Genomic DNA, 20628 nt, shown 5'->3' on the forward strand with positions numbered 1-20628 from the left:
TCAGTAATCTGCTTGCGTCCATTTGCTTTTGATTATTGGCTTCTATTTAAATTACAGACGTGGGCAGAGCTGTAGATCTTTTTACATAAAATAATAAGATAGGGTTTTTTCTATGTTTGCCTAGGTTTGTGGACACTTTTGTGTGCTTGATAGGAAGTCCATGGCTCTGTCCAGTTCTGGAAAATAATAACTGTGTTCACATCTATTTGGTACTTTATTTTTCATTTAATACCTATTCTTGCCTTACTTTACCAACACAAGTTGAGGTCATCTTTCAAGAGCAGTTAATTTGCAAGGCAAGAAAAGCCTGTAAATGCAACCATCCCATATATTTTCAGGAAAATATCCTTTTTGTCCATATAATTTTTGGCACTTGAGGAATTATTTGAAGTTTCAATTATATTAATTCATATGTAGATGATACAAATTTTAGTTTCTGATTTTTTGTATTCACCTTGTCACCTGTCTTTTAGTGTGATCAAAAGTCACGACTCTTTTAAATGGTATCAGTGCACAGTGAGTAGATTGTCATTAAAAAAGCTTTTCATATCTGCATTAACTGTTTCACCCGGTTTGCCCAATAGCTGTGTGCTGTTGTAGAGTTTCCTGGCTCCTCGGGACTAACAGCAGCAAAATGTATTTCAGTGAAAGCAGTGTGAATGCTGAATGCTGTTCTGCTCAATAGATAAAGGTTGCATGAAAGCAGGCTTGGGAATTCAAACTCCAGAGAGCTGCCTTGATAAAGCTAGCAAAGTTTATTATTTCTAGAAATATAGTGTGATATTTTCAGAACTAGTTCTGTCCAGTGTGCAATTAGGCTGAGGACCCATTTGCATGAAACTGCTGGAATTTCCATTTCAGATTGGATGTTTATAGGCAAGAATAGCTAAATATTTTCTGTTTCTTTAAGGCCCTATCTGGATGGAATAGTAAGAGATCAACCTGCAGATTATGAAGACGAATTAAAGGAGAGAGCACGTGTGCAGCAGATCTCAAGAACTGGAAATTCTAGGTGGGGTATACAGTGTATTTTTCTGATAATTGCACTACAAAATCATGGTGAAAGGAAAATGTTTCTTTAAAATCCCTAATGTGTTGTCTGATAGTTTTTCCTGCAGCTGGGGTATAGGAGAGCAAGACAAATGTTTCCTTTGAGAACAGCTATTGAAGTTTGCATGCTTTCTTCCTGAAGCAGTGGCTTACTTGTTCTCCCACTGAAGACTTCATTATTAGAGTACCATGGAATCCTTTTTTGATAGTAGCTCTAAAATTCCTTTTTTTCCTCCCTCTTGTCTTGGTTTTGCAAGTCCTGAAGGGATCTAAGTGGATGAGGCAGAAGCAGAACACTTGTAAAGCCCTTCCATAAACTCTTGACTGGCACCACTCAGTCTGTCAACATTGTTGAAATACTCAACTGAGTCAGTGTTTCTGATGGCTTCAGACACTACATGCCAACAGGAACTGTGAGAATTGCCTTTTTGCCAGGCAGCTTCTTCCTTTGCATGTGATACTTTTTTTATTTTGGGCAAGCTGTTTGGCATAAATGTATCACGTAGTGATGTAAGTGCACCTATCATGTTTCACACAGACTGCCAGTACATTCTGGAGTTTGATCTTTCCATTTTACGTCTTTGTCTTTGCCAGAAATCAGGTACAAATTAGTTCTTCAGCTAATGAACAGGCCAAGTCTGCAGCTGCAATGCCATATGCAACGGGCCTTGCTTTCGGTATGTATAAAAAACTAACAAATGACACTGGGTTAGCCTTCCTTTGCATATTTTATTTTTCTTTGGTAATAATTAAAAACTAGGAAAAAGAAAAACGTGTTCCTTTTCCCCCTTAATGTAATAGGGCTTTCTAATTAATTATAAGAGCTATTAAGTTTCTTCTTAGATTTCATTAATGGTTTAAGGCCCAGATGTATTTAAGGGTTTTTTTTGTGAAGCGTAGGAGAAATATTAATCTCTGTATTGTTAAAGACACATGTTGGTATTGTAATTTAATTGCAGAAATAAAGGAAATAGTACAGTTCACAACCATGTGCAAGAGCAAACCATTCTGATAATCTGTTATTGCTTAAATGTAGCTATAAAATTTATCAGGGAATGTTATTATTGAGCGTAGTAGAGATAAATACTGTTGAAAACAAGGCATTCCTAGTTAAATTCAGAAAATTATAGATCTGTTGGCTTTCTTCAGGTGGGAGCCTTTGAAGGCAAGCTAGGTTTGAATTATGGAAAAACTGACTAACAGTGTCTGAGCAATTTCTATTTATTTTTACATTTGAACTTGTCTGATCTTCAGTATGTGGCAGGTCAGTTCTTCGGAACTGTTTAGTGGCAGCACTAAAACAGTGGTGTTGTAATGGTCAGTCTCTGATCTGCTCAGTATTTGAGCACTATTTGAGGTAACTTGAGTACACAAAGTCGTGAACTGGTATTCCTAGCAGTCCTGGTTAGGAGAAGAATATTGTTAACTATGTTGTATAAAGATTAAGTAAGTTAAAAATTGAAATTTTTGGAAATGAGAAGTGATTTTAGACTCCCTAAAAAACACAAACCATAATGTTTTGGTCACTTTACAGTCCTAGCACAATAATTGAGTAATAATAAAAAAAAATCAGTTAATCATGTATAATGGGATTTTTGTTGTTTTGCTGCTTTTTTGTTTGTTTATTGAGTTGAGGGTTTTTGTGGTTTGGTCTGGTTTTCTTTTTTTGTGTGTGCTGGGGTTTGTTTGTGGTGGTGTGTTTTGTTTTGTTTTTGTTTTGTTTTGTGTTAGTTTCTTTGCAGTTTACTTTATTGTTCACCTCTGCTTCACAGTGACTTTGTGTATGGAAATGGGTTAGGAGTTCTTGTGTCTGATAGTCATACTATATAGAAAGTATTCTTTGTTTGTTTGTTTTTAAAATAATAGAAGACTCTATGCTTATTGTGGAAGAACTACCACAAGTTGAAAGTCGGGTTTTTTTGGTTCCTTAAAATCCATGTCAGATGTTATCACTGTTTCGTTTTGCATATACATATCTGTCAATAATTCTTAGTAGTCATGGGAATCATCTTTGAAGTGGATCAATTTGCTTTTCTCCCTGTGGGTTTGACTCTCTTCAGTTTTAACTTTGATTTTTATCCAGAGTAGTGCCTCAAAATTGTGGAGTGCCATAGCTTAGTTGAACCTGGTGGGGAAAAAAAATTTACAAAATGTAAGTAACTTTTTGTAGTTGCTGTTGTATCATGTAGCTTTGAAATTTGTAGCTTCCTGGGTATTCAAAACCAGGCAAACTATGAAAATAATAATGAAAATTTCAGTAGGTTTGATCATCACACTCCAAACAAGCTGTGTATTAAAACTGGATATTTTTAGTAGGTAAAGTTTCAGTGCTTTTATGTACGTTCCCAGATCACTGTGCTGTTTCATGTTCTAAATTGACTGAAATGCAATGTTTGTGTATTTTGTGGAGCATTTATGCAAATGTGTGCTCATTTCCATTAGGTGGTCAGGACCAAGAACTTCTGCAAAGGAAAAAAGAGAAATACAGGCAAGAACTAATAGAACAGATGGCTGAGCAACAGCAAAATAAGAGACGGTAATGAGAAGTTACTATATTTGTAAAGATAATGAATATTTTCAAGATATTTTAAGTAGAATATTTTAATATCCTAATAATGCAAATAAAATTAGAATATTTAAAAATATTTTAAAGATAAATTTCATTAATTCAATGTGGTAAAAAATAATTTTCATAACTAAGGAATTCCAGCCAGCTAGGTAATACTGCATCCAGTTAAGCTTATTGGCATGAGACCTTTAATTTTTAATATACAAATTCATCAGCTTTCAGTGGAACAAAGGAAAAAACATTTTTTTAAACTTTTAAAACACTATTTTTAGTTTCTTGAATGTAAACTATCTCTAACTGAAGTTATCTTTTTTGCTAGTAGAGGAGTGTCTCATTACTTTGCAAAGTTGAAAATCTTGTTTTGTCCTCCAATTTGGGAAAGTAACCTTTCACTTTCAAAGCACTTGACCATCTGGCTTAAGCAGAATAATAAAATATAAATTTCTTGCTTACCTATTAGTAGCTGCCTGCTGAATGATATTATGGCTACATAAAAACACACAGTGATAATGGTGAAGGGATAAGGAATGAAAACTAAGTTACTGTTGATGGTTTCACTATGATAAAAAATAGTACATGTTGAACAAGCCCGAGCCCTGAAATTACAATATGTACTTACTGCTGTACTTTTGAATAATTCATTTTAAAATGTTTGTTATAAACTTCTTGCTCTAATGTGAACAGAGATCAATTTTTGAGGAATGTCCTGAAAGGTTGTAGTAAAAACCAATGTGGCGTTTTGTCCTTTTATGGTAGTAGTTGTTTTATTAGGCAGAATAGATGTTAGCCAGGTACTTCTTGAGAGTTTTGTGTGTTTACAAATATTGTACAGTATCCTTCTTCTTTGGCATGATAAAAAAAAATCAGGTGGAATAATGTCTTGTGTTATCCTGTATTTTCAGAGTTGTCAAGTGTGTACTTTGAAGAATGAATATAGTTGTTACTGCTTTCTGATTTAATCCTTTCTTTTTTTGTTTTTCTTTTTTAAAACAAAAACAGTGAGAAAGAACTTGAGCTCTTAGTTGCTGCTTCTGGAGCTCGAGATCCAGAGAAGGACGTAAGGAACATTGATTTTTCTTTCACCTAAATAGACTTTTTTTTATTACATGTACACTGTGTTTGCTGATCACAAAACTCTGCAGGGCTTTTACAGAATGCTAGGTGTGTGTTTTTCTAGTATATCATTAGTGTAGAATAAAATTAAGGCCAAAGGTGATAAGGCTGTTTCTCATTACATATGCTTTCAGCTTAAGAGGAAAAGATTTTCACAGAATTATTAATTTATTTATTTATTCGGTGATTGATTGGAAATTTTGTACAAGCAGTGGGTATAATGGAAAAAAATACTTAGTGTCCATTGGTAGCTTTTACTTGCACACATTAATAAGCTTTATTTGGGAGTGTAGAGTATGCTAAAGAAAGTTTTAGCTCTTTCTCAATTAAAAAGAAATCCAGATGTTTTGCAGCTCGGTTGATCTCATTGTAACAATTTTTTATTTCAACTTTGTAATTATTTTTTAAGCTCTCAAGTGTAGTGTTCAGGATTACAAGCATTTCACTGGATTTTGTAAAAAAACCCAGTATGTTTAATACTGTGTTGCTTGCAAGACTTAATTGCAAGATTTACTGCTGTCTCCACTTTCTTAGTAAGGTGAATATTGCACTAAGAGTTTTGATTAGCATATTTGAAGGAGCAGTAGAAACATGGTCAGCAGACTGATTGTCACAAAACTAGTATGGTTTGCATGTGTGCTTGCAAAGTGCCTGAAGCCATTGCATCTTGGGTGCAGTGGAGATCAGCTGTTGGAGATGTAGGATTGCTGACTTTCTCAAGCAAGAATAAACTGGTTATGAATTTAACTGGTTACCAGTTTAAATAATGGACAGTACTGGTTTTGAGGGAAGGCTACAACACAGAAAGAAACTTGTGCCATTTCTGGAGAATTCAGCACGGGTGAAATAAGCTCTTTCTGGAAAAAGAAGATGCAGGAGTAGCTGTAAGATGCTATTAGTCAGCACGTGAGGCAGGAAATTGAGAATACATGTAGATAAGTAATGAAGCTGAATCAAAATTCTTACTCCTAAGTGGGGAAGAAGGGCACTGACAAGTGAATCTGGCTGCAGGTTCCTGCCCTCTCTGCTTAAATTATCTGTGGTGCTTGTTTGATCCTTTTTGAGACCTGATTCAGCTTGATTAGCTGGCAAAAATGGGAGTATTTTCACTGCTTTAGTTGGTTTAGAGAGGTCAGTTGGCTGATACGGATTCAGATGGTGAAAGGGAGAGGGATAAAGTGTATAGCTGGGAGCCAAGCAGGATAAAAGGGGAAAGCTGAGCAGAGGGCGCCAGCTCTTCTGGCACGGCAGGCTGTAAGGTCAGTGTAAACAGTTGTGTCTAATCAAAGCTGACTAGGCAGAAGCATGCTGTGCTGCAGCACTCTCTATACCCAACACATCTCAGTCAGAGGCTGAAAAGTGCCTGTTGTAGGAACAAAATTATATCCAGAGCAAATCCAGGGCAAGTATAATGTTTTAAAACCATTAATTTAGCTGAAAGCCTTCAATTAAGTAGAATTGCTGCATTCATTAAGCAGCAGTCACTGTTAGCTTTAAAGTGCCTCTTGGGGAGGGATTCTAATTACGTTGATTTCTTGATTAATTACAGGTTGGTTAAATAGCAATGCCTGATTAAGAATCTATAAATGTAGCCTGTTGTATATACCGCTTATTTAAAAGAAAACAATTATTAGGATAAACTGAATACCATAGTCACATCTGAAATTATCTACAGAGCTAAAATCTGAGGCACTTTAGGAGTGGTTCACATTAAACTTTTTAGTGAGAAATGCTTTTTTAAGAATTCTACTGATCAATATACTGGATTTTGAAAAGTCAAAAATAAAAAACGATGTAGACTGCTTTTTAATTTTCAATTGCTGTAGCTCATATCTCTTCTCTAATTTTGTACTCACATCCAGAAATTTGAAGCTAAATGTTATAAAAAAATATTCATATCTGGTAGATTTTGATAATTCTAATCTTAATGCTGTGGCTCATGATTGGTGAGTACTAACTGCCTTGTATATACTGTCTTGCAGCTAAGTGATGAGGAGGTAAACATTTAATATTTTGCTGAAAACATTCTGTATTCTAGGGTATATGGTTTGCTGTTTGATATTTAGCTGGTTGCTGGTATTGCTTTGTCTGAATGCATGTTACGTGAAGCATTATGATGTTAGGACCAGTAGCTTCAGAAACAAAATCTGTTTTACTTACACAATGTATGGATTTTTTCTGGGTTTTTTTATTGACTCATTTAAACAAACAGAAATGTTTGAGCATAGCAGCTGGTGTAAGGGTTTTCTGGGTGTGATAGAGTAGTTTTGAAAATAACTGACTTGCATACCTTCACATTATTTGCATGTTGCCTTTGACTTTCCTCTGAGGCTGCCTCTTATCAGTAAACATTTGATACTTATATTCTAAAAACAAAACCCTCAAAATTTTATAATTGTGGTTGAAAAATTTAATAAAATAGAAGGAACTTATAAAACAAAACAATGGTATTGCAAGGAAATGTTTATTGGAAAAAACTCTCAGTATGTATTTGTAGTTTTTATTCATTATGAGCTATTTTAATATTGGGACATGGTGGGAGGGATTTCAGAAATATTTCTTAGGCATAATATGAGAATACTGTCCATGTAGGAAACGTAGATGTAGATGACCTGTGCTGCAGGCAACTGTGGAAATACTTCTTTTTTTCTAGACAATAACTAGAAAGAAGCATATACTTCCTGAACCCTGCTGTAGAGGTGGTTTTTTTTAAGTCTGTGGTAAACATACTAGCTTCCTTGCAGTATGAGATTTCCAGTAATACTTTGGGAGAAAAAAATGCAATGAAAAGAAGTTTAAACCCCTAGTTGTGACCCAGTAAAGTGTTTAACATGACCTAAATGGAGATTCAGAGTATTTCCTTGTAATAACATGATGACTGTTTTGTTTCTTTTCCTATCTCTTTGTTTCTGGTTTGTTGGTTTTTTTTTCTTCAGCCAAATAGATGGAAGCAGTTTGGCTTGACAGTGAGAAGTTCCAGAGAGCAAGTATCTCCTGAAAGGCCTAGGGTGGCTTTCCAAACTCCGGTGCCTGTTCCTTCAGCCTCTCCATTCAATGAAGACTTTCACAGGGGTATAGCCAGCACTCTTGGGGAAATAGCAGCTCCCAGGTACTTCACCAGCATGTTCATTTTGCATATGAAATAACATTGTTGTTAAGCATGTTGTTACGGCTAAGGTGGAGCTCAGTGGTGCTATTGATCCTTCTTCAAGGAGCAATATTTTGACAATTAACAGAAAACTAAACTACACTGAAGTAAACCTTTAATGTTTATTTCTTTAAAGTTTATTTTGAAAAATCTGTGGAGGATGAATTATTTGTGAGGACAGCTCTCCCTCAGTGCATGTTTGTGTAGAATGAGGGTTGTGCTGTAGAAATGATGTCCATCCTGGTAATATTGGACCATCTTGTGAGGACTCTTGGGCACATGCCCAGCAGTGTCCTTCTTGTGAGAAGTGGCATGGCATGAGTTTTGGCCCCTGTTAAGCCAAATTAAGCTATCTCCCAGGGCTAAGCTCAGGAATGCAGTTTAGGCAAGGGCAGCTTCTACTGGACTTTGCTTGAGACTGAACTGTTTAGCAAGAGAGAAGGAGCTTGAGGTGTGTGGCTGAAACTCTGGTGTGCCACTTGCCCCTTTGACCAGGGACTTATCCTTGGCATGTTTTATTTACTGTCACTGGTGTAATCAGTAAGTATCATTAACTGAACCAGTTGAAGAAAGCATGCTTGTTTTATATTGTTCAGAACTCAGGAATAGTGTGAGTTAATGTACTACTCCCTAAGGGAAGGTTAATTCCCTACTGAGGCATATTGTATCTTGTTCCTTCATAGCACTAATGAGAGGTCTTGGGGAGAGCTAAATCTAGAATTTTCCCATAGTGAGTTCTCTCTTCTTGTCCTTCTTTCTTTTGTTGACCTCTCTTCAGTTTTACAGCAAAACAAAAAATTGTCTTCCTTTTTACTTTAAGGCTTGCACCAATGCCACCGCCTCCACCACCAGTTTTGATGCACGACTACAGAACCCCTTATAATGATGCATATTACTTTTATGGGGTTAGGAATCCTTTGGATCCCAATCTTGCATACTGTAAGTTGATGATTTTAGGTATATTGCTTGTTAGAGGGATTCAGATGACTGCTTTTAGTCTAGTTGACTAAATGATGAATGATGTAGAAACCAGTAACAGCAATTTAAACCCATTTCTTACATGTGTATTGAATGAAAAATAGGCTTTTTTTCAATACTGGATTTGAATGAAGTTGTTTTCTCCAGCTGCTCAAACAAGCTCTAGTCTCACCTACTTAGCCATTACTCCTCCCAGATAATTTTCTTCATCGTTTTGATAATCAAAATGTTATTTCCTAAAATTGCTTAAATCATATTATAATTAATTACATGTTAAATGTTACAATTTCAAATATGATTTTGAAAATTTTCAAAGGAACTGTATGAAGTAATCAAACTTCTTATTTTAAGAACTCCTTATTTTAATCTACCCTTTGTCTGCTTTGTGATGATTTCATGAGTGAAACAACTGTGATGTGTGTATGGAGGGACTGGACTGTGTGATGTTTGTTTTTTTCTTTTTTCTTTGCTTTTTTTTTTTTTAGACTAAAAAGCAGAAATACTCTAAAAAAGTTCTTGTGGTACCTTCAAAGAGAAGTTAAAATAAAGAAGAAAAAAATGTTAAAATAGTAACTTTTACTGATTGATTTTGAATGAGATTTGTATCTGTTGGGGAATTTTAGGAATGCTAGAGATTTAAAAGCAAAAGTTTTTAGATGTTGATTTTTTTTTTTCCTCCAGTGTAAATTTCTCCCTGTCTTGAATTGTTACAGCTTATGGTTTTAGAAAGATTGATTTGTTGGTTTGTTCCTTTTTTTTAATTTCCAGGCACCATTTTTGCCTTTTCCTTGTAATCTTAGCTTCAAACCACAGTTTTAATTTACAGAAGTTTTGAGGTTTTTTTGAGAGGGGAGGTTATTTGGTGCTGGTTTTTGATATGTGTTTTATTTTGGTGTTTTGTTTTTTGTTGGAGTTTTATTACCCTTTTATCATTATAACCTCTAGGGTAAAAGGGCTTACAGTTTGGAGTATTAAATAAACTAATACTTAAAATTCATGTATGAGAATAAGGTTTTCTTGAAGCTTGTTGTCAGAAACTGGAATATTGCTAGTGCTTAAAATTTGACAGTGTGAAATTGTTTAGAGGTGCATCTCTTACTGTTTGAACACAAGCAGTAGTATGCACCGTAATTTCAAGCCCTGCTGTGGCACAGTGCTGCAGGTCCTGTCTCAGGAAAAGCACAGATGCTGCCATTTCTGCAGGAGGCAGTGGGGCTCTCCTCACAATAGAAGGCACATTTGGAAAGCATGAGGACAAATGTTACATTAAGTGAGTTATTTCTTTTTGTTAGATCAGAATGCATTATTGAAGACATTTGTAAATTATAAAGGCATTTGGTTGAATTTAAGAAATAGATTTGTACCTTGGCATTGTATTTCTTGCTTTAGAGGGCATACTGAAGGAAAAAAATAATCAGTAAAAGGAAAAGTGGCTTCATCCTGGCTCAAAACAGGACATAGGACTAGCTAAATTTGCTATAGAAGTTGAGTCCCATTTGTAATTCTGAAGTCAGAGTTATTGGCAGATGTTTTTTTCTGAGCATTCAGAATGTAAAATTATTTATTTATTTATTTATTTATTTTACTGTGTAGATGGTACAGGTGTAATGGGAATGCAACCCACACCTTATGTGGATACTCCTTTAGGCCAAGTCCCAGTCGAGCAATCTGTGTAAGTATTACCTGTATTCCTATCTTTGTATTTATCTGTTTTGATACACTTTTCATGTTGGGACATCCTGACGATTGATATGCCTTTGGAACAAGGTGTGTTAAAGACAACTCCTCAAGCTTCTAATTACGAATTTCTATCTAAACAATAATTCAGTGAACTCTTACTTTTATATGGATTTATGAAAGTGTGAGCTTGTAAACTGCCAGGGTGGGAAAAACAGCAGCTCTTAAGTATGTTAGGAATGGATTTTTTTATTTTACTTGTTTTAAACACCCCCACTCCTGGACCCTATTGTTTTCCTTTTATATGTGTGTTTTTTTAATTTAGAGGTAACATTGGACAGAGGAATACAGGAGACAGACAAAGAAGCATAGGAGTATTTTCTGAAGAAGCAAAGCCTTCCAAAGAGGCAGCATCATCATATCAACAAGAACTACAACAGCAGGTACTGACTGAAAAAGCTTCTGACTTTCTTCTTTTACTTTTTAACATGTAACACTTGTGACTCTGGTACTCTTTCTAACATATTAGTTTTCATGTAAAAAGCTTTCTTAGCTCTCCCTTCCTTCATCACTTACTTCTTCCCATTCTTCTGACCCAGCTTTAGTTCATTTTAGAGCTTCAGGTGGAGAGTCAGCTCTTACATTTTTTGGTCAGAGGCCGTGTTAAGACTGACAGCAAACAGATTGGTTCCAGGCATGGAGTTTTATATAATTATTTAAATAAACATAACAACCTGCATTTTAAAAGCAGTGAGTTGTATTGCTCTGATACTCCTAAGATTGCTTTTGAGCATTATTGCTTTAATTATTAAGAACACTAATTTCAGTGAAGTTCTTCACGATCATTTGGATACAAATTCAACACCTTCCCTAATGGTTATTTCCAGTGTGTTTGTAGGTGGTGTCTTACCTCTTACCAGCTTCCTTTTTGACAGAGCAGACAAATTTCTTCAGTCTCTTGTCTTTCAGTAGATGTCCTAGTCCCCAACTCATTTTAGTGGTCTTTCACTGCTGCACCTTGTGGGAGTTTGTGTTTATAAAATGTATTTGACCATGATAAGACATGTTATTTCAGAAGAAGGTTTTGCTAGAACCCACTTCAGTGGCAGTAGTACTATCATCTTCTTCTTCATGTATTTCTTCAGTGGAAATAAATACTATAAAGTACTCTAGTTCTAATTATGTTTGTGCATAGGGATAAAGGAGAGTCTGCCAGTCAAGGTCAAATGAAGAATAAAATAAATATTGGGAATACTGTCTGATATTGCACTTAGGCTTCCCTGAAGGCATTTTCTTACTATAATCTAAAGAAGTAAATTTTATCTTGCCATATGAGAGACTGTACAATCTGACGTAAAGGTCTAATAAACATGGCATGACACAGTCTTTCAAAGTTATTATGCTGCTTATGGTTGAAAGCAAACAAAAGGTATTCTGCTTTTTTTTCCTATAGACAAACCTAACTGACCATTTTTGTACAGTCAAAGGGGCTAGGTGGGTCTTTGTGTTGACTTGTTGTGTCTCTTACGAATTTGACTACTCTGTAAAAGGAAATTTTTATCTAAAGATAGAAGAAACAAACTTAAGAAAAACATTAATATACTTCAGTAGCATAAATAGTAAGTAATGTTTTAAAAGCTTTAATCAAAGAAGGACCTTTTGTAACAGCTGTTCTCTTCAGAAATGCTCTTATTATTCAGAGACTTAGTGAAATAAATTTAACCTGATTTTGAAGAAAAGGCAGAACCAACTACATGAACAGTTCTGCATTATTTGCATACAAATCTGTATTACTGCAGAAAGCTAATTAATGAATGGTTATAAAATAATGTAGCATTCCATTAAGGCATTTATTGTTAGATGTCATTCTTTATCTCATGTTACCTCTGGTCTAAATTTTGTTCAGACAAAAGAAGTCGAGAGAAGCAAGTGTTGTAGTATTGTAGAATTTTGCATGTTTAATTTTCAGGCAGTATACACTTCTGTATCAAAAATCCAAAGATAAAGGACTTGTGATCTTCTGTGAGTGCCAGTTGTGAACATTTCTGAAACTTGGAAGTCTTATGATGTGCATGTTTCTCTGTGATAATGCATAACTGGATGTTCATGTATTGACAACAGTGTTCAATGCACTGTCTGCAGTATAGGCAGTGGAATTTTTGTGATTTGCTTGCTATACATAGGGGGATTGGGTAATTATACCATTCAGCTTGCTCTGGTAGCTTTTGATTAAAATTATATTTGATGTGGTAACTTTATGCAGCTGACTTTGGTTGGTTTGTTTTTAGATAAAAGACAGAGAGCAACGTCACAGGCAAGAGAAAGAGGATAAGAAACGTTACGAAGCCCAGTTACAAGCAGAAATGAGGAAATACAACCCCTGGGGAAGAGGTGGTGGTGGTGCTCCTCTCAGAGATGCAGAAGGAAATCTGATAGGTATGTTTGCGAAAATTATGGCTTGTCTTTTCAAGATTGATGTTTTCTTGCTCTTGTAAGGGCTCTATTCAGATGTATTATTCCTTGTTTCAGAGCACTGATAGCCCTTTATTGACAAACAGAAGTACTTGTTTCTAGCAGATGCACTCTGGGAATATTTAAGTAATTATTTTGATTTCTGTAGAATCACTCAAAGAGTACAATTTGAACAAAATGGGAAACACAGGGTATGTCAACTGTAAGTGAAGACACAATGCAATAGTAAAGGAAGAAGGAGGAAAACAAGCTGTTAGAATCAGCTGCAATACAAATGGGCTTAAGTCTGTTGTGAAGACCTTTATTTAAACATTTTCCAGGAACAGGGTTTTAAAATTGTTTTTCTATTTTAAAATAACTTCCAGTCTTAGAAAGCTCCAGTTGTGACATGGAAAATTGGAAGCATGATGAATAAACATATAAAGTGAAGTGTATTATTTAAATTTCCCCAAGTAACACTGCTGGTAAATGGCTATATAAGTAGCAATCAGCAGTTATGTTTTTTAAGATTTGCTTTTTCCAGCTGCTGTTTTATTCAAGATGAGAGTAGTGAGCTGGGAGAGAGCTATGATCCAGGCAAGTTTTTCATCCACTTGCTTTAGTAAATCAGAGATAAACTAAAATAAAAATAGTACACACAATTAGATTTGTCTAAGTATTCCTGTAAGGTTCACTAGGAACCAGGACCGGGAATTTGAGTTTTAATCTTGTACCTATTTTAAAATCTTGGCCTGTGCTAGCTCTCTTCAGTCTTGCTTTTATCATCTGAGTGAGTTAACCATTTTATAACTATTGATTTCTAATGTGAAACAAATTTATTTTCTTGTTATTGGAATATGATGTTCAATATGAATTAGATTTTTAAAATATGTCTCCTGATAAAAAAAAGAGAATTTTCAAAGCATGGAACACTTACGGGATAACAATTTATATATACATATTTAGTTTCAGTTTTATGACACCTGAGTGACATATGGCTATATTCATCATGTAGTTTGAAGGTAGAGCGTAAAGTTTAAATACATTTTAAAGATTGTGTGCCCAAATAAAACATTTAGAAGCTTGTATTGAGGATTCAAGCTTGTATTTATCTCCAGAGCAGGCAGAGGTGTTTGTTCTGCATTGAAGTATCTGGCTTTTTTCTCTAGGCTGTGAGTACAGTGGCTCAAAGTAAGGTGCAGTTGTATTAGCCTGAGATCTGCATTTACCTGCCAAGAAGCTTATCTCCATCCACAGATGGGGAACCAAGAAAAGTAAATTTCTTAGCCTGTTTTCCTGAATTACACATGTAAAGTTATTTTTCCCACCATGGTTTAGCAGCCCAGTGGATAAGCTATGAGTCGCATGTCAAAAAATGTTAACAAGAAACTTTCTGCCGTGAGACATGCACTGTCTTTTGTGCAGTGTGATTTGTTTGTCTTTTTATCCTTTTGAAAATGTCTGTAAATAACCTTTGAGACTGCAATGTATGCAAAGGCTGCTTTACAGAGAGGGGTGTAATTTAAAGTTGTTGGAATCTGAGTGCTTAAGCGACTACAGTAATTAATAATTATCAGAAACACTGTTTAAAAAGGTAGTATGAAAACTGTCATACTTCTTGGCTTTTGGGCCTCCTAGGTAACCCTTCAAAATGAGCTGAAATTAACATCTTTGCTCAGGATTCTTAGGGTAACTGAGAGGCATCAACTCTGGTGAAAATCTTGGATGACGTTGTTTTGCTCACATACAGAAATCTGCACCTGGATTATTGATAAGGACACGAAGACTAAGAAACCCTTTTATGGTTCAGTTGTGCTTATTGGCCTTAAAAGTAATCAAATAGAGCTTTAGTATTTAAAATACCAATACTAAAAAGTATTTTACAGCTTTAAGGAAATAGAGTAAGGGATGGTTTCTGCATACATGCTTGTCAGCACAGACTTGTCCGTCATTGTCTTTGAACTCTTTCTTTCCATTTCGTAGCATTTTAGGGTGGGGGAGAACGGAGGTTTGCTGTGAAGAATCATTCCTGGCAGATGAAAACCAATAAAATAGGTTTTTAAATCAGTGAATTCCTAATGACTTATGTCACCTACAGCATCAGTGTTCTTTGTTTTGCTTATAGTTTTTGTTCCTATAGTTGTTACACCCAGGAAAAGTGGAGTCTGCTGAAAAATCCCAGTATTTTTGACAACCTATGGTGGACATGCCTTTTATGAGAATAAAATATAAACAGTTATTTCCCCTTTCCTTTAGCGGACTTGAGCATGATGCACAAGAAAACAGGAGACGCATGCCATAATCCACAGGCAAGACTAGATGAAGATAAAAGGGCTGTTGAATCTGTTGACCTTAATCTGACCTCCCCGAGACCTGAGAACACAGAAGCATCGACAAATAAAATAGCAGGTTTCTAAGAATACTGTCTTACAGCTCTAATTATTTGTAGGTCTTAGTGATCAAAATTCTCTACTCCGCTCTCGTAGTCCTGTGATTGTGTCAGTGCTTTCTGCCTGCAAAGTCAGCATCATGCTTCTTTCCCAAACTTCTCTGTTGTCCCTGTGTATGCTGCAAGTGTAGCTTCTTATCTGTCATGTCAGTAACAATAACTAATAACTGTTTAAGCACTGAAGAGTCAGGATCAGTGTATTAGTTTTCCAGATTCAGTATTATCTAACAAAATCTTAATACATAATTTTTTTTACTTTTAAGTGGCCCAGTAAAATAAAACTGTAAAGTAGGAGAGAAGATGGAATAAAAGGAAGAAGGGTCTGCAGATGTATGTTGTAGCAGGTTAAGATGAAATTGGTACAGTAAATAGGTTAACAAGTTCTAAAATGTTACAGGTAAATGGTGTACATATGCAGCCCTGTGCACTGCCTCCAATTTCTAAGGATTTTATTTTCCTAGTAAAAAACTAATGCATCTTTCTCTTCTTACGTTTTGTGAGATATCTAAATAACAGAGCTGTGCAACTCCAGGTGTGTTGCCAGTCTGCGGTGGGCAAAGCCCAGGATTGGTGGTGTTCTCTTCAAGTCAGCTTAGTTGTTGCACACCTTTGTTTGAGCTGTTGCACTTCTGCGTAAAGAATTGCATGGTATTTGGGGCCTGGATCTACTTCCCAAGATTACAAGTATCCTGACCACTGTCTGTAGAATAAATTTTTTTGTTCCTTGTTTCCTTTCTTGCACTTTCAGCCTAAGAGAGTGTGTAATTAAACATTTAGTGAAAGTGATACAGGCAAGGCCAATAAAGTAATTATGCAGAGTAACAAAGAGCCTCTTGGTTAGATCACTTACTTTGGGATCAGGTGGTGCTGCAGAAAAGGGATGGGAACTTTATAGTCTTGCACCTTCCATTTGATTAGTCAGGTGGTAAAGTGGGTTTGTGTAGGTATTGTTTTGGTGGTTTTGTTTGTTTTTGTGGGGGTTTTTTGTACACCACCCCATTAAAAGAGGAACTTGTAGGACAGTAGTAGTACATTCCTTGATACCTTCTGTAGTAACTTGACTGTCTTATGTTCATGCTGCTTAAATAGCAAATAAACTTTATTCTGCTTGTTTGCATGGAATATATCCATATGAAGTAAATCCATACTGAAAGAGCCACATGTAAATTTAGTTGTATATTGGAAGGATTCAAACAGTGATTCCACATAAGGAAAAAATAGTACTAACCTCAAAGTGTACTACTTGGTTATGCAAGCACATACTTCTAGGCTGTAGCAATAAGCATGTGCATTCCTATGGGAATATGTGTATTTGTTATTTCTGCCTTATCTGACTTAGGTGGTACATGGTCATATAGGGAAATATAAGGGAGGAACATGAGAACAGCTATGGCTGTATGCATCTCAGCTTAGTGGAGCTCTTATGTATTCTTGGGGCACTGTCCTTTGGAGCAGACATGGTATCAATGAAGAACATGCTACGTCAACTGAAAAGTTAACACAACTTACTCTACTTCCTTTCTCCTCTGCTTCTTGCAGGAATCCTGTTCTGCAAAACCTGCTTTGTCTGGTATCTGAGTTATTCCTCCTATCTAGAGCTTTTAGGACTGTGGTTATGACATGTTCATAACTCAGGGCTAAAGGAGACCTGACACTTCAAACTTCATAGTATGGAAGGCACCTTATACTGGCAGAATTCAAATTTCTGACTGCTTAGAATTTTACCTGCCAGCTTTGGGCTTTGTTTTTTGTAGCACCTGTTGCTATTTTACATAAATACTTGTTTTATTAGGGTGTTCTGGTTTTAAAGAATGAATAGTCCTAAATAACAGAACTACGTGTGCTAAGTCAGAGTAATTGCAAACAAATGAGGTGTAAAATCTTTGCTGTTCTAATTAACTTACAGGTAACATTTTTAGATACTAAACTGTAGATTGGACAGTTGAATGTATTACTTTTCTATAGCTGTTCCATAAAAAGACAGCTCTCTTGGACATTAGAAATTGGACAGTTAAAACCTGACAGTATTCTTGGCAGACAGTGTAAGAACTTTTGATCCCAGCTGCAGTTTTCAGCTATAGCCTTGAATTATAGGTGTCATAAACCACGTTTTAAATAAATGTCTGAGATTCCTGCTTCTTTACTCTGGATTGCTGTCTGAAATTTTATTTGATATTTGTCTTTAGCTTCCCCCTCAGGTTTTACTTTGGCACAGACCTCTCCTTTCGCCCGAGGTAACGTGTTCCGTGAACCACCATCTCCAGAGCACGTGAAGCGACAGGAGTCCTACAGGAACTTTCTTTGTCTACAGGTGAATGTGCACACCAGTTTAGAATCTACTTAAATACATTTTTAAAAGGGCGATGTACAGTCAAAATAAGTTATTTGATACTGCTGAATAAAAACCTTGTCCAATCATAGTCAGTTTTGTACACTAGAGGTGTACTAAGAGTTATATGCTATTGAGTCTCTCAGGTTTTGCTTTACTTATAAAAGTGATGCTATTAGTAGCTGGCTTCATTAATCTAGATTATTATTATTTTTTTACTAAATACAGCTCTCTAAATACAGAGTTTTCAGACTGTGCATACAGGACAAGTTTGCATACATAAATATATAAGAAACAAAGGTGTTTGCCTTTTGGAAGTTTATGTGATACAAATGCATGTTCATCAGAATGAAATGGTGATCAGTGAGGCAGTTAACAGTGTAGTTATTTATTGATGGGTATATAAAACATGATTTTTCTTCTCCCAGTTTCTGTCTTCTGTCTATAATACTTCACATATAATCTTATGCCACAAGAATTAAGTGTGAATTGAATTAAAGATCAGTATCAAGTTAATCCTAGATAATTTAAGAGAGTAGGAATGTCATAAAAAGAAAAGATCAAACTTTTTTCCATGTATAGTCCTGCCAAAAAGTAAAGAATGGGCAGACCCTTGACTTTAGCAAGTCAGAGCTGTGTCTAAGAATTTTACAATTGTGGAAAGAAAAAAATAATCGCTATGTATTTTTTGTTTTGGTTTGCAATCTTGCTTTATTTAATTACAAATTCAGTTTATATAGAGAGAAGTGTTATTCCAGCACACTCGGAGTAGAGTGTGTGTTAGGAAATTGTCAGGTTTTATCAGCAGCATTTTTAATTAGTGTTCTTACTGGAGGGTGGTTCAGTTACTAGTGGCTAAAAAAACCCAGTAAAGTATCAACTTATTTTAAAGGAATTCTGAAGCTGAAATGTAAGACCACATTCTTTCAATTGCTCCTCCATACAATCCTTGTGCAAGTAGGTACTGCAGAAGTCCCTAGAAGATCATGATGATAAATGTTGTTCATCAGATTATTGCTGATTATTGACAATTGAATCCTTTGCCTTATTCTCTAGATGGAGGAAAAGAAACGCAGGCAACAAGCAGAGCGAGAGAACCGTAGAATAGAAGAAGAAAAAGAAGCACAACGTGTAGCTGAGGGGAGGATGAAAATTCAAAAAGAATATGAAGATGAATTAGAACAGAAAAGAAAGAAAGAGGAGGTGTAGTATTTTGATACCTTGGCTTTTTTCTGTCCTAAACTAGCCCTTGGTAATATTTGTCCTCTAGATTAAGAAGGTAAACTGAGAAGTGTGCTGTGAATTCGTCTTTGTTTTTAAAAGGATCTGCACCAGGCAGAGGAGAGGTAGAAAATGGTATTAATTAACACATGCTACCACCTGAAGTACTGTTAATTCTCTTAAGAAACATGGTATTGTTTTGTTGTTGACAGTGATGCTCTCCTTTTCAAGAGAACTTGTTTGTGAGGCCAATAAGAAGCTTTGCGAAATTAGTTGAATTAAAAAACAAAGCAAAAATTTTAGCCTGTTAAATCTGGGTCTCATGGAATTGCTTGTGTTCTGAATGTAGCTGTGTGGGAAGATTTCATAAAGCCTTTCTTTTAATTGGCCAGGATGTGTCTTTGAGATAAGAAAACAACTTGTTTTGAAAGAATGTCAAGCAAATCTAATCAATGTTTTTCTTGGGGATGAAGTTTTGATTTATTTCAAAACCAAAAGCTTTACTTGCCAAGTTTGGAAAATTGAATGAACTTGCATAATTCAGAATTTCATAAATAACTTTAGGGAAAGGACACAAGGCCACCAGAGATGGAAAAATCTTTCAGCACTCTGCAGGATTGTGAAAGATGGGAATAGGATGTAGGATTTAAAGATTTTTAAGACAGAACGATTAGTTTATATTCTAGATTCTCTTTTCTAGTGTGAACAAACGAGTTGGATGAATCTTGTGTTCTGAGTAACAGAGCTGGTCTAGTACCGAGTAGGAAGCTAAATGGGATCGTCACTTTTCACAGGCACAAAACTAAAATTGAGACTGGATGATAATTTTCCTTGTGGACTTGTGGTAGGGTGGTGCATGTTTGCAGGAAGTTTTACTTCAATCTGAATTTTTGGAACTGACTCCTACAGTTTAGCCTAAACTAGCATCAGATCTGGGAACAGAAACTGGTGTTTACTGACGTTATTAGCAATTCTGTTAAATGATGTTGGCAGAGCCAGGGCTGCAGGTGTTTAATACTTGCATGGCATAGTTTTTAATTTGAATGTTTGAAGTCAGCCTAAGAAAATACACTTTTAATTTCATACTAATGACTTTGATGGGTAACTTTAACTTCTCAAAGAAAAACAAAGCCAAACTTTAATAATGTTGAGTCTTTTTTATGTATTAATAATGTTTATGTTACAGCAAAGATTGCAAAGGGAAGAAAGAATTCGATTAGAGGTAGAGAGGAGAAAAGAGGCAGACGAAAGAAGAAAAGATACAGAAAAGCAAGACGAGCAGCTTAGACAAAATGTTGATAAAGAAAAGATGGAAGAGGAGAAGAAAATGGTATGCTTCAGTGACTTTCTAAGATACAAATACTTCTTCCTAGCTTCTGCAAATAACTGAATTTTAAAGACATTGAATGATTTCTCAGACCTCTACCTCCAGTATTGTCCCCCTCTTAGTTTATCAGGGTATGGTATACTTGGTGCACGCACAGAGAAAAGCTGATTGAAAAATTAGACACTACATTGGAAGGTTATCTTGCTGATCAAATTTGCATTTAAAATAGTAAACCCAAGATAAATAAGAGCAAACTACACTCTATAGTTGATTTTTATATCTGCTGTGAAGCACTGCGACCTGCTTTTGCTGAGGT

General features: G+C 35.6%; 2 protein-coding genes across 15 annotated transcripts in view; one reads left to right on the plus strand and one right to left on the minus strand.

The window, feature by feature from the left end:
- ARFGEF1 (ADP ribosylation factor guanine nucleotide exchange factor 1) overlaps positions 1-20628 on the minus strand; it is a 235950-nt gene that overhangs the window by 99628 nt on the left and 115694 nt on the right. The gene's annotated exons all lie outside the window — the stretch shown is intronic.
- Positions 1-20628, plus strand: part of CSPP1 (centrosome and spindle pole associated protein 1) — a 59292-nt gene that overhangs the window by 22552 nt on the left and 16112 nt on the right. For 9 of the 14 annotated variants that reach the window (XM_051609833.1, XM_051609831.1, XM_051609832.1 and 6 more), the window contains 14 exons: positions 474-503; positions 911-1012; positions 1645-1727; positions 3493-3586; positions 4619-4676; positions 7669-7841; positions 8701-8819; positions 10452-10530; positions 10861-10978; positions 12824-12971; positions 15243-15395; positions 17622-17746; positions 18821-18967; positions 20172-20315. In XM_051609833.1, coding sequence (XP_051465793.1) covers positions 474-503; positions 911-1012; positions 1645-1727; positions 3493-3586; positions 4619-4676; positions 7669-7841; positions 8701-8819; positions 10452-10530; positions 10861-10978; positions 12824-12971; positions 15243-15395; positions 17622-17746; positions 18821-18967; positions 20172-20315 — 1573 coding nt within the window. Of the gene's footprint in view, positions 1-473; positions 504-910; positions 1013-1644; positions 1728-3492; positions 3587-4618; positions 4677-7668; positions 7842-8700; positions 8820-10451; positions 10531-10860; positions 10979-12823; positions 12972-15242; positions 15396-17621; positions 17747-18820; positions 18968-20171; positions 20318-20628 lie in introns of all 14 variants that reach the window. The other 5 variants (XM_051609836.1, XM_051609843.1, XM_051609842.1 and 2 more) reach the window with 3 other exon arrangements.

This window comes from Apus apus, chromosome 2 (genome assembly GCF_020740795.1).
Source record: "Apus apus isolate bApuApu2 chromosome 2, bApuApu2.pri.cur, whole genome shotgun sequence".
Lineage (NCBI taxonomy): Eukaryota > Metazoa > Chordata > Aves > Apodiformes > Apodidae > Apus > Apus apus.